The 13,858-nt window shown below is 28.0% G+C and overlaps 1 protein-coding gene across 1 annotated transcript; it reads right to left on the reverse strand.

Annotated features, from left to right (window-relative positions):
- Nucleotides 1-337: 337 nt before the first annotated feature.
- Nucleotides 338-2,745, reverse strand: LOC100780266 (cyclin-D5-1). Its single transcript, XM_003523572.5, has 5 exons — nucleotides 2,155-2,745; nucleotides 1,949-2,035; nucleotides 1,538-1,829; nucleotides 1,282-1,415; nucleotides 338-1,175 (listed from the first exon to the last, which is right to left on the reverse strand). The coding sequence occupies exons 1-5, from the start codon at nucleotides 2,392-2,394 to the stop codon at nucleotides 990-992; spliced, it is 939 nt and encodes a 312-aa protein (XP_003523620.1). The 5' UTR covers nucleotides 2,395-2,745; the 3' UTR covers nucleotides 338-989.
- Between the last annotated feature and the right edge of the window lie 11,113 nt (nucleotides 2,746-13,858).

Consider the following 13,858-nt stretch of genomic DNA (forward strand, 5'->3'; position numbering starts at 1 on the left):
TAATATAAAAAATTGTTCTAAAGTTATTTTAATTCAGAATTAATTTTGAATTTTTCAGCAACGTAAAACTAAAACATATATAAATTTATTCAAAAAAATCAGTTCTAGACTCAATCAATTTTTGAACTTTGAAATCAAACACTCGCTACACCAAATTTAGGATGTTATAGAATAAAACTGGCAGGATACAAAAGTCCATTGCTTTAAAGCATAATCAACATAGGAATGCTTTTGGTTCCACAAACACTATTATCTCGGGTTTCATGACCCAAGAACACAACGAAGCCATGTAAAATTTGCAGGCAAAAGGGTAGGTCCCGCCTTAAAGGTAGTCTCAGACATTCAAACAAATCCAATCACATTCATCCTTACAAAACTTTTGTGATGGCCATTATGCAACACAGACCATGCATGCACCCAAACACACCAACAGAGTTTTCTCGCCCCCCTTTCAGCCTTTTTGAAGACATTACTAAAGCTTCCCAAGCATCCATCAAAAGGTAGGTTGCAAGAGATATGACAAAACAAAATCCGTTGCGAATAGGCAATGAAGGTTAAAAAGATTAACCGAAACAACAACAAAAAAAATAATAATAACAGTAAGAATGGAGAAAAATCACAAGAAAATATAGGGGTAAAAAGGAAAAACAATGGCCTAAGTCCTAACTTGCTGTTTCTGATTCTGCAGCTTTCTAGATCAGCACCTGGCTTTTGTTGTGATTTGATTTGAACATCTCAACTAATACATGTATTTTTATTCTTGCTTCCTCCCTTTGTTCCTCTTTTCCTTGCTGCTTTCTGAGGAAGACATCAAATCAATGCTAAACAATTTTTCTTGCAGTCACAATCAATGCTAATACATGTGCGTTTCACTTTTCACTCCCTCTATCTCTGGGTGAGATTAGTGCTAGAAGTAATCAAGAATATCAATACATAATCGTCACAAAAATAATTAGACCCTAAAAAAATTCAAAATTTTGGATTTTTTGCTAGCCCGGTCCCTTCCCATGACTACTTCCTTCATCATCACTGAATGCGAGTCTTCTTCTCTTTGCCATTGCTGCAGAAGAAGTAACTCGGGAGCTCTCTGTCATCTCAATTGGCGTATGCGTGTCGCTTTTGGTATTCTCCTCGTATAATCTTTGAATTAGATTGTAGTACTCAAATACATCTTTCTATTAAGAAGAAAAAAACAAAAAAAGGCTAAAATTAATTCACAGTATCATATTAGCTAAAATATGTTTTGGTGTAAGTTAAAAAAAAAATAAACACAGAACTTACAGATTCTAGAAGCCTATGTTGTGGAATTGAACTCATCTTCAACTCCACCGCATCTATCGTTAATTGCTGATCCATTGCCACCAAAGTAGCTGCCGCAGCAATAACTGATGGCTTGTGATCCATTAAATTGACCTCTGCACAAGGGGACAAATATTGCTAAATGCATGTGGAAATATGACACATTGAAAAAATTGGTCAAAAAGTTCACTTAAAAGACAAAAAAGATTGAAAGGAAATTCCAGTGCTCAGGGTTCACCTTTCATTGTGGTGAAGATGAGTTGCATGGTCTTGGAAAAAATAGGACTTGGTGGGGATTCTTTGCAGATTTTTCTGATGAAATAGGAAAGGAAATCAAATGGAGTGATGATTCCCATTTTCCACTCCAATGTGCTGAGCACCAAAAGCTCCATTTTCTGAATCACTTTTCCCTCAAAGGAATAATCATCCAATTTGAACTCTGATAGCCCCGGCACAATGCACTCCTCCATCTTTGCAGCCAGAGAGAGACATGCAATTGATAGCAACCGAATTGCCCAACTCTTTTCACTCTGCACAAAATGTGGCATTCAACCAAAAGGGTAAGTAAGGAATAATTAAGATCAATGAAGAGTGATCAAAGATTCAATGTTGGCATTAATTGTAAGATTAGCATAATATTTTGGCTTACATCAATGGACCGTCTGAAAAGAAATCGATCGAAGTATGTGACTGACAAATAAGCCGTTTCGAAGCGAAAACCCAGTGTTGCTCTTGTCTAATGAACAACAAAATTAAAAAGGAAAAAAATAAAAAAATCAAGATCGATTTTCCTAATGCAGTTTCATTAATGAAGCTCAATGGAAAGTACAAGAAAAAATGGGTCGTTGGACTAACTTTGAGAACCCAATTGATTGCTTCCATGCGTGCACGTTTCACCCAGTCCCCAATCACCATAGTTTCATCCTTTTTGAACCCAAGAACGATCTCTCTCTCAATCAAAATTCCCACATGTTCATCCTCTGAAACCCCACAATCATGCTGTGATCCAACGAATTGGTATTCTAATTCTTCACCTCCTTCTTCCAAACACGTTTCGTTTTCTTGGCACAGAAGGCTGGATGAAAGATCATCCATTTGAAAGAAGAAGAAAAAAAAGTTTTTTTGAAAAGAGATTCGGGTACCCAATTGAACAACAATGCGGAAAAAGTCGTCTCTGAAGTGTTTTATAAGATTGAGTGATTAAGCCACTTTACCTAAGGAGAGTTTAGAATTAAGGAAGATGAGGCTATGAAGAGTTTAGGTGGAGATCTTAGAGCTGTTGTAGCGGTTACCATTTGGGAACATTGATTATGTTGTCTTGGATTAGTGAGAAAAGGCGAGATTTTAGTTCCGAGGAAGTGAGTGAGTGAGTGTGTTGTTGTTGTTATGTTTCGGTGTTCAAGGTGTGATGTTGGCTTGGATGAGTGTTGAGGAGGATCAAGTTTTGATTTCAGTTTGACCCATAAAGTCTTTGGGTTTTGAGTGCTACTGTCTCAGCCACGCGAGCTTTGTGGCGCGTGGAGAACAGCCCATTGCGGGTCGGGTAAGTGGGCCATTCCTTAACCTGAAGTCTGTGAATCGGGCCGGGCTTTTAATACATAGCATGCCGGAGGGTCCGGAAATCGTGACCATGATCGGTTGACCAGTCAAACATGGCCATTTCTGTTTCAACAAATAAAATGAGAAAACTTGTTCATTCATAACAACTTTCGATGTTCCATGAGATCCATCCATAGCAACAGCCTCATAAAGTGCCAAATTTCGTACAGTATACGCATGTTCTTATGATTCACCCAAAATTTTAAAATACATACACTGAGATAATCCATCCTAGTAAAAGATGATGGTCAAAGAAAGTGTAACTACCTTTAAATGTTTTATTTAACTAGTAACTTTTTTTACACGTATGAGTTTAATGTCTATATATACTGTGTAAAATAATTTTATATTATCATAATTATTATTTAAATTATTTTAAAATTAATAAATTTATCATATATAATGAATTATGATTGTGATTAAATAACTATATAAAAAGTTTTTATATTATCAATACATAACTTTTTTTCTCATTTTATTATATTGGAAAAAAGATATTTAATAAATCTTTGAATTTTAGGGTTTTATTTTTAACTTACAAGCAAAAATTAATGGAGAAAATAAAGGCTATTTTTGTTTATCAATTTCAAAAAGGTTTAATTTATTTGTAAGTTCATGAATTATTTAATAATTTTTAATTAAGTTTCTAAACTGCTTTTTTAATTAGATTCATCAACTTATATTCAATTTTTAATTGAACTTTTCTGTCCAATTATCGTTATGGAAAATTAATGACACTAACTTGCTTATTTCCTTAATCTGATACTGTCATCTTTGTAAATTTGTAATAAGTATTCACATTTTTCAATGTAAGGTCAATATTCTTACATTTGCAAGTTTTAAATTCAGTATTATCAATTAGATTCTTCAATCAATATTTTCATCTTTATGAATCCACTAGACTCAAGTACTTTTTCATAAATCTCTCCAAACTCCATCCCACAACAATCTTACTGCAGTATCACACAATTGACACATATAATTAATTTATTTTTCGTAACAATAGTTAAACAGAAATAGCCAATTAAAAAACTAATACAAGATTAAAGATGAATCACTCAATTAAAAATATCAAATATATTCGTATTAATTTAACCTTTCTCAAAAAATAGTTATCTATTTTTAAAACTGGTTGTTTTTTAAAAGTATTTTCAATCTCTTAAATTTTGGGATTTGTCATTTTTAGGCTTCCAAATTATAATTTTTTTTGTCATCGAATTCGTGAAATAATTTTTTAGTTTCAACTGACTGATTTTTTGCGGTTTCAATTTTACTGTAATGGAACTAAAAAATATTTTACGAATTTGAAGAATTAAAAAAAATTAAATTGAAAGACTAAAAAATATATTTCTGGAAATATGTTCCTTTCCTTGAGCACTTTTTTTTTTTCTACCTCAACCATTGTTCAGTATGCAGTCGGCTTGTTTCAAATAAGATTACTCTTTAAAAAAAAATACATGGAAAAAATATACGAAGGTTTATGAATAATTTGATACAAGAAATTGATTAACATCGTTATAAGTACAAAAACAAATTTATCTCATTTGTAATTTTATCGATTTAATATTATGGAAATAAGATTGAATATGGTAAAATATCCATTAAATTTTATAAAATTCAAATACCAATAAAATATAACTGAATGGTTTTTTTATATATTTCAACTATATATCTTGTTAATGTTAATAATGAAATATTAATGACTATTTAATAAATTATCATCAATAAAATATTTTTATAAATTTAATGAAATGTAATTTGTATGATAAAAAAATTCAAATAATTTTTTTATAATGATTATTCACCAAAAAAATTATTGAATAATATTTTTTTTTACTTATATGCCGGACTGAAAACAAAGGCTTTCCATGTCTCATATTTAAATTCAATTTTTATTTAAAAATAAACGAGAGTGAAAATTATACAAACTCTTAATCAACTAGTTTATTATAAAATAAGGATTAACTCCTCAAAATACATAACTTTTAAAGTTAAGGCTTACAAGTAAAAAAAAAATCAATATTTGTGAGCACCTAGTTGTAATTAAATTCATAAGGTTTAATCTATGCTTCCTAAATAATTATTGGAGGTTCCTGTAAAAAAAAATATTAGAGGTTAAAATAAAACTCTTCTTCGATATATAATATGAGAGACGTCTGTATAAAAAAATACAATATTTATAAAAACTGAAAAATAATATAAAAAATTTAAACGAAAAAATATTGATAGAGACTAACAAACAAATATTGATGAGGGAAAAATTTTAAAAAACACGCTTATTTATATGAATTAAAATCTTATTTAAGGAACTATTTTAATATTTTTCGCATACGTTAAAGAAAACTCAAAGTTACTCACACATGCCCTAGTGATGTATATACGATTCAGAGAGTGTTATTTTAATCAAATTAATTGAGTTGTATATGATATATTGTCAGTTTAGCATTATGGAACAAATTTAAAAAATTGATAACGTTTTTTTTTACAGAAAAAAAAATTGATCATAACGTTAAACCTAATGTATGAAGGAATTTCAAGTTTTAGTGACTGGATTGATAAACTAGTATTTGGGTGACTTAATTCATAAATAATTTTTTTTAAGGAATAAAATGAAGTTTTGTTTTTGTTAGGCACGTGGTATCCCAACTTGAATAATTTATGACGAATATTTACTCACTTTTTTTATGTAAATAACTTACATACATATGTTTATGTTTATACAATTTTTATTCATATATTTTTTAATTATTCGATTTAGTTTTTGAAAATTTATAATAATTAAAATTATAAAATCCAAGAACTTATAAATTAAAAATTCTGTATTTTTATTTCAGTTAGGTTACATATATTGTGAAAGATTGACTAGCAAAGTTTACCAAGTCTAAAAATTAGTTGTTAATTATTAAAATAAAAATATTCAGATAAAAATGGTATCAAGTAAACCCTCATCCCTTTTATGCTTGAGATATTCATTTAAAATAAGAAAAAAATCTTAAAAAGAAATTAATCTGAAATATTATATTCGATCTTTTTAAATAAGATTTGAATCGTGTAAATAAAAGAAAATATAATTAAAAAATCATTAAAAATAAAATAATTAAATTTTATGATGAAAATTAATTATCACATAATATATACATATTCTATACTAACCTATCTTACGAGAAGAAAAAAAAAGAATTCATTGAAAAAAGGCAACATAAAATAAAATAAAAACCCGGTCCAGTGCCTAACACAAGTTTCCATGCCACATCCGTGGTACGCACCTTACTACGAATTTACCGTAATGTCAGGTAAACCTATATTAAGCGGGGGGAAGTTTTCACTCTTTCAATTAAACATTCTTAAGTATGAATGAAATTGAAAGGGTAAAATTTTAATTATTCATTAAAAAATAAATCAATCTTTCAATTAAACATTCTTAATATCGATAGAAAAATGAATTGAATCAATTGATTTGGCTTGTTTAACGTGCTAAACACATTAAATTGAGTTAAATTTTTTAATTCACTTTGAAAATGAGTTCAACTCAACTTGCTTTTTGAGCGGGTAAATACAAGCCAACTAATACATCATATCAACAAAGCTGCTAAACACATTCTATTTTTTTTTTTAAAAAAAGTTAATTCACAGAGTACAAATTGTAGTCATTTTGGTAATTGGAGCAAATTTTCTTCATACATAATCCCATATCATATAGTTAAGATTTTTTTTTTTTGAAACTAAACGAACTTTATATTGCCCAACTAATACATCATATCAACAAAGCAGTTTGCTGCCTACGATTTATATTTACTAATATTTACTTCTTCGCTGAATAAAAAGAGAAATAAAGTTTATAGAGAAATGCATAAAGAGGAAATTTTATGGTATATTTCGTTTAAGAAAGAAAGTGAAAAAAAAATAGTAAGGAAGGAAAAGGAGTAGAAAATAGAAAATGTGATGATTTTTTAAGATTGTTTTTATAAGAAAGAAAATGAAAGAAAGGAAAAATATTTTTCCTTTTATTTGATTGTGCAGAAAGTGAGAAGAAAATAAAAAAATATATAAAATAACAAAAATACTTCAAATGAAGGATGAAATATAATATAACTAGGGATATTTTTGTTATTGTATTAAAATAAAACACTCTTCCTTCCATTCCTTGCAACAATCTCTTCTTCTTTTGAATCTTTCAACCAAACAAATAAAGGACTAAAGTTTTGAGAGTTTTTCTTCCTTCCTTCCTTAGTCCATCCTTCGTGTTCATGCATACCAAACAAAGCTTCCGTTTCATAAATAAAAATAAATCCCGCTCTAAAAATGCGAACAAATCTTTTTGTTAAAAAAGTTTTAAATTATTGCTCTCGTTGTGTGTTAAAATGCAAGTTATAATTCAATATACACAAATGCTAACTAGTGCGAGTTAAGAAAGTATAAGAAAAAATGTGTTTATTGGAACGAAAAAAAGTATATTTGTTAATGACTTTTAAATGTGATTCCATATGGTTTCTAAAATAATCTTTCAAATTTTATAATTCTTTAATCTATATTCTAAAAGGATTAGTTAGCAAAATATATAATTCTTCCGTCCCAAAATAATTATACTTTTAATCTTTAAAAAAAATCTTAAATTAAATTATATTTTCAATTTTTAACAAGGTATTCAAACATTTATTCCTGATTTATCCTCTAGTAAATATAGTTGTGTTAAAAGACTTAATATATATTTATTGAAATTGAAAAAGAAAATCAGGATATTTTAGTCCAATTGTCCCCCAAATAAATGTTATTTTCTTGGAATACTTTTTTTTAAAAATCTATGTAAAACAACTTTAAATATAAATCATTTTGAAATAAAGGGAATAACATATTTTGCTCAAAAAAAAATTACATATTTCATTGGTCTCATAATAATCATAGTATAAGAAAAAAAAACTTATATCATAATAATTGTTATTTTAATTTTTTAGTGTAATGTTAATTATTTTTTCTAATTTATATTTCTTATAATATTATCGATATGAATAATAAAAATTAAAAAAAATTAATAATTATAAAAGTCTTATTTTATTTAATTTTTTTTAATATGTATAAAATAATCTGAGAGGATAATTATAATAGAAGGAATGTATGAATTCGTTGACAGACATAGAGACCTTGGGTTTATCAATGTACCATGTTGCCCGCCTTACCTTGGGTTGATCAATGTGTAACATGTGTCCGCATTCGATTAGTCTACTGACATCCCATATTTAGTTGCAACTTTCATATCGCATCCACCAAAAGTAATTCATATTTTATTTGGTTGGTCTTCATTAAAGCGGCAATTGTATGCATTTGCACTGAACAAAAGGGCAGCTACAATTTATACATAGTTTTTTTTACAATTCAATTTATATATAGTTAATCACTTGATTTTGTGTTTATTATTTTTGGGTATATATTTAGTGTAAGCAAAATATTTGTATTTTACTAAACAAGTGCTTGAATTATAGTGAATGAGAAGTAATGTATGATCAAGTTAACTAACTTTTTGGTATACACGGCATATATTTTCATTTGAAATAATTATACTCAAATTAAATAAGATTATTATAAATAAAAAAATTTAATTTTCAAACAATTAGTTAATTAGTTAATTAACTTTTAATCTGTGACATTGCAATGTTGTTATTCTTATGTATGTATTAATGTGAAAAACTAAATACTATTATTTATAATAGTTTTGTGTTGTGCACATATGAGGAAGTAAACACTAAAAAGATTCAAGCATGAACTTTGATATCAATAATTAAAAAATTAAGAAAATTAAATATTGGATAAATTTTCACCAATAGATCTTGAATCATCACACAAACGAATTAACATCATAATTTAATTTAAAATTTTATTTAAATTTATAAATTTTTTCTTTACTTATATAATTTTTAACTTTTTTATTTATATCTAAAATGAGACTTTATTTTACATTTATATTTCAATAATTTGATTCAAGTAAAATTATGTTATGTATCCATGGTATGTAAAAAGAAAAAAAAAAATGCACATGTATCTTATAGACATTGAGAGAAATGTTAGAGGAGTCGCGCATGCAATGCAACTGGATCCATGAGTTAAAATTGTTACACTGAGGTTGGAAGAATAATTCATTGAAGAGAAACTACCAGGGAGAATGGTCCATGCATTCCCATAATACCGAACTTTGTGAAATGTGATAGCTAAGTTTGTGTCCCCGTGAGTGGGGCTTAGTTCACTTAACTACAAAACTTAATTATGCAAGTCTTCCCCCTCTGCGCAAAACGTACAGCTAGGGGAAATAGGTAAATCTAACTCAGATCAGTATCATTAAATGTTAGTTTCACATGTTATATGTTAAAAATAATTTATTATGGTATAAGTTTAATTTCGGAAAGCTTATATATAATGTCTGATCTAATTAAATATATAAAAGATTTGAAAGTTTGCCTGAGTCATCTGACCGATCAAAAGTCTAAAAAAGACTCATTATTAAAAGAATGAAATTAAGGAAGTAGAAATGTATTAAGGCTTAAGAATATGAAAATAAGAATGAAAGTGATAAATCCGTTCTAAACTTAGGTATCATTTGACTTTTGTGAATCACATGTATTTTATAGATAAGTTTTTGATAGACCACGTGAAATAACTTATAAGTGAAAATATGGATGTATTTAGTTTAGACAGACCCATTATTTACAAAGTTTTTTAAAAAATTTATGGCTTGAACTTTTTAATTATTTTTTTAAAAAAACTTAAATTTCATCATAAGATCAGACCAAGTTAGACCTTTATCAGATCAAACCGTGAGTCCATGACAGGCTGGTTGGCCTATTTCCACCCAACGTAGAACGCTCTGCTCATGCTATGTAATGTTGCTATCCCTCTTTCGTCTCTTTCCCATTCTTACCGCAAAAATGAAATTATCAACATCCACATGCATTTTGTTCCCAGCCCGGAAGCAGTGCAAAGAAAACGATAAATTGAAAGTATTCCTTTTTATTTCAATTTATTTATTTTCAACACAGCTAGGATGGTTGGGTACCCATTGATGTTGTGTTATATGATAAGCTTTTTCTGCAGTTAATGACAATAAAGTCTATCTGCAATATTTAACGTGCCTTTACTTTTCTTTGTTCTTTTTTCAAATACACAGCTGGAAACTAAATAAGTCCAAAATGGAGGCATATCATGTATATATGTGTGCAAAATTAAATAGTACTTTTACATTCAACACGATGGCCTCTCAAGTCTCAACCTCACAGATAGTGTATGCCAACAGTCTTACCAAATTTTTCTAGTCATATTAGAAAAAAAAAATGCAAAAACTACTCTTAATAGCTTCTGCTAAACGTGGATTCATCAATAATAAACGTTTTACCAAATATGCGGATAATTAATATATATATATATATATATATATATATATTTAATAATCTATTTAGTTTTTATAATTTTTAAACTTATTTTTTTAGTTTTTATAATTAATAAGTATATTTTTTAGTCTCGAATATTTACATTTTACTTTCTCAAAAGGTTTTTACATTAAAATATTTTAATTTTGTTAACTAAAGAATTTTAATAATAAACGCCTTTTGAGAATTAAAATATAAATTTTATAAACTAAAAATTTCACTTATTTACTATAAAAAATAAAAAAAGATATAAAAATTATAAAAATTAAATGGATAATTAAATATATACATAGAGAGAGTTATTGTAATTATTTGGAAAAAATTAAATTATACCGACTTGCTATTGAGGTTTATCCTTATTACTTTAAATATTCATCTATTTTTAAATCAGAAAATCTCTTAATTTTTGAACTTTCGTTACATCGACCTCCTCTCGTAGGCATAGAAATGGTTAACCAACCCCTTTAATGAAACTCAAAGTAATATATAAAAAAATGAGAATTATCGTATATAATAAGAACAAACTTCACTGAAAGTCCGTGTAATTTATTTAAAAAAACTGACGTTTTAATTGTACACTGCAAATAAAAAAATGTTAAAATTTAGAATTATAATAGAATTGGGACTGTTAATATGGTGATTATAAATTTATGTTTATAGTGCGGTGTAATATATTAATAATATGGTGTATTAATAGCATATTGAATTTTTATATCAATATTTATTTATCAATATAATCTGCTATAGTTTTAATATTGATACGGAATGCTTATAGTAACATTTTAATTTTGTTCAGAATATATATATATATATATAATCCTTTTTTTTCTATAAATAGGTTAGTAAACTGCATCATTTATATATTTTAAAATAATTTATAATTATAACTTATTAACGTTACTGAATGCACACACGTAGTGTGAGGTACCTGGCTAAGAAAAGCTACATCAACTTAATTTATTATTTACTTATTTTTATAATACATCCTAAATACACTATTTTTAATAACTAAGATCCCCAAAACACCTAAAGTAGCGCAAATATTAACTTCTTATAATATATCTCTAGTTGTTCACAAATCTCTCTCATAGGGATCATTTCACCAACGAATGTGATACTTAATCAACGGTACAATTCAATGATGTTGCATTTTGGACTATAATAATTTGAGCAAAAGTGAAGACTAATTAAGACAGGCAACTGATGTGTTTGAAGTCTTTGAAGAAACTTGTGGAGGCAAAAATAGCTTCAAAGAGCAGAGAAGGGGACAGTTAAGTCATATTATGTATATGTCACGCGCATTATTCTTTCTGAATTCTGATCCCATTTGTATTATGAATAATAGCCTAGCATTATTGTCGTATAGTCTTTGTTTTATATAGGTGTTTTTTTTTCCTCCAACCTTTTCTTAATTAATTAACCTAGTTTTGTGATCAAATTTCGTCGTTTTTGGTGCTTATAGTAATTAAGAAAATTGCGGCTAAATGTTAATTTACTCTTTGAATCCGTCTAAAGTGTAAACAGATTTGTCTACATTAAATTTAATTAGTCTATTCTCGAAACCTTTACTTCTTTAACTAGTTAACAAATTTCTGCTCGATATATAATACGATGAAGAATGCTAATCTATAAGTCAACGTCTAATAAGTCCACATAGTACGTTTTTATTCAATACTCAACAAGAATAATTAAAATCCTTAATGATGGTCACCTGCCGAGATCTGGATATATATGGACAGGTGTTTGCAATGTATATAACTTAACATGTTTCCATTGGTCGATAGACTGTTGCAATAAGTAGATATTTGCCAGTAACCTAGCTGGACAAGTTTTGGACAAGACATAAATTATTAATGACATGTACACTTTTATTCTCCTTACTTTAATTTATGCTTGATTTTGATCTCTCTTCTAACTTTAATTCTAATTGTATAGATTTAGGTCTAATTTTTAGTACAAATTATTCTCATTGCCCTAACTAGAACAAGGACTGGTTGTTCTAATTGTCCCAATTTTTTATCCTTGTGGACTTTCTTAGTGATAGCTTGATTAATATGTTAAAAAAGGAATTAAATTACTAATTATTCTTTTTTTAACAAGTATATTGTTTGAAGAAAATCTTGGTCAAGACATGTTATATTTCTCTTTTTAAGAAAATTTGAACCTTAAACATTTGGAATGCCATATTTTTCTATAAAAAAAATAACCAAGTTCCATACATTTTTGTTCTCAACACCAAGAAGTATTTAACAAAAATGATGTGATGTCGTGTCACACTTGATGTTAACGAGTAAAAAGTGAATGACAGAAATCACAAATCATAATTTAGCGAAGACACTGAGTAGTGAAGCAACATCACATTCAAGTAGGTCATATCAATGCCTAGCCTGATATAATATTAAATATGAAGTGATCGCGATTAGGCTGAGCATAGAGGTGATATGGCAGTATCGATGGATAGCGAAGCTGAGAAGATTTACTTACGCATTGAAAAGGAAAGGCTGGCGCAAAACTCTTGGGACATATATATATCATGGGACTCATGACATGTATGTAAGTCACCCTTATAAAAGGACATGTTAGGTACGGATCCATGGGGCAACATATATAGACTTCCCATCCTTACCTCCCTGGCCCATCCAACTTTCCCTTTCATTTCATTTACTCAAATTATTACGCTTTTTCAGCTCATTCATTTCACCTTTTTTTCTTCAATTATCTCATGCTACATATTGCTAATCTTTGATTAGAAAAACTAAATAATTCATCATATTCTTTCATTGTTGGCAGAGTAAATTAATTGATCTCAAGAAGGAATCCCGGAAAAAGATAAACCGTTTCACTATAATTAGACATGACAATCGGATAAGATGAGGATAGACATTATTTTTTCAGTTTCTTATCCTGACTCTTTCACATTTACTGGTACTCATTTTTGAATGAGTTAAAATTTGTTATTTCATTTTCGTACCTATCGGGTATTAATTGAAAATCTGAATTAAAAAAAATTGATTGTTACACATTTATTTTTAACTACTTGTATTTGCAACACATTTATCTACAAAAATCATCAATAAAAGAATCTTAAATTATATAAAAATTATAAACAAATTAACAAGTAATTAATAAAATTTTAATAATTTCATCATCGAGACGGATACATGAATGAGTATGGGACAAGTAGTAACATTCTTGTCTCCGACTCCAATCCCGATTAAAAAGTGAATCCAAACCTGTACCCGATCAACTCGGATATTTTTCGTCAAAATCAGGACAAGTTAGTTTCATTGTCTTACCTAATTATGCTAGACATACAAGTTATAAGTTATAAAATTGATTAAAAGGTTAAAAAAGATCGAGGAGAAAGAAATCATAAATTCAGATTTTTTTATTAAAAAAAATTAACAAATTAATAATTGATGTTGGTGGGTAAAAAAACAATGGTGTAGGGAATTTTTAGAAATTAAGCTAGAGAATTGAAGGATTACATGCATAGCTGAGCTAATCATCTACGTAGCTATCTGGTTGATGATGAGGCAGAGATTAGC

The sequence above is a fragment of the Glycine max genome, chromosome 4 (assembly GCF_000004515.6).
Source record: "Glycine max cultivar Williams 82 chromosome 4, Glycine_max_v4.0, whole genome shotgun sequence".
Taxonomy (NCBI): domain Eukaryota; kingdom Viridiplantae; phylum Streptophyta; class Magnoliopsida; order Fabales; family Fabaceae; genus Glycine; species Glycine max.

Coding starts and splice junctions, on each gene's coding strand:
- LOC100780266 (XM_003523572.5), bottom strand. CDS start 2,394: ATGGATGATCTTTCATCCAGCCTTCTGTGCCAAGAAAACGAAACGTGT. Junction 1,830..1,948: donor TTTTCAGACGGTCCATTGAT/GTAAGCCAAAAT, acceptor CATTTTGTGCAG/AGTGAAAAGAGTTGGGCAAT. Junction 1,176..1,281: donor AACATAGGCTTCTAGAATCT/GTAAGTTCTGTG, acceptor TCTTCTTAATAG/AAAGATGTATTTGAGTACTA.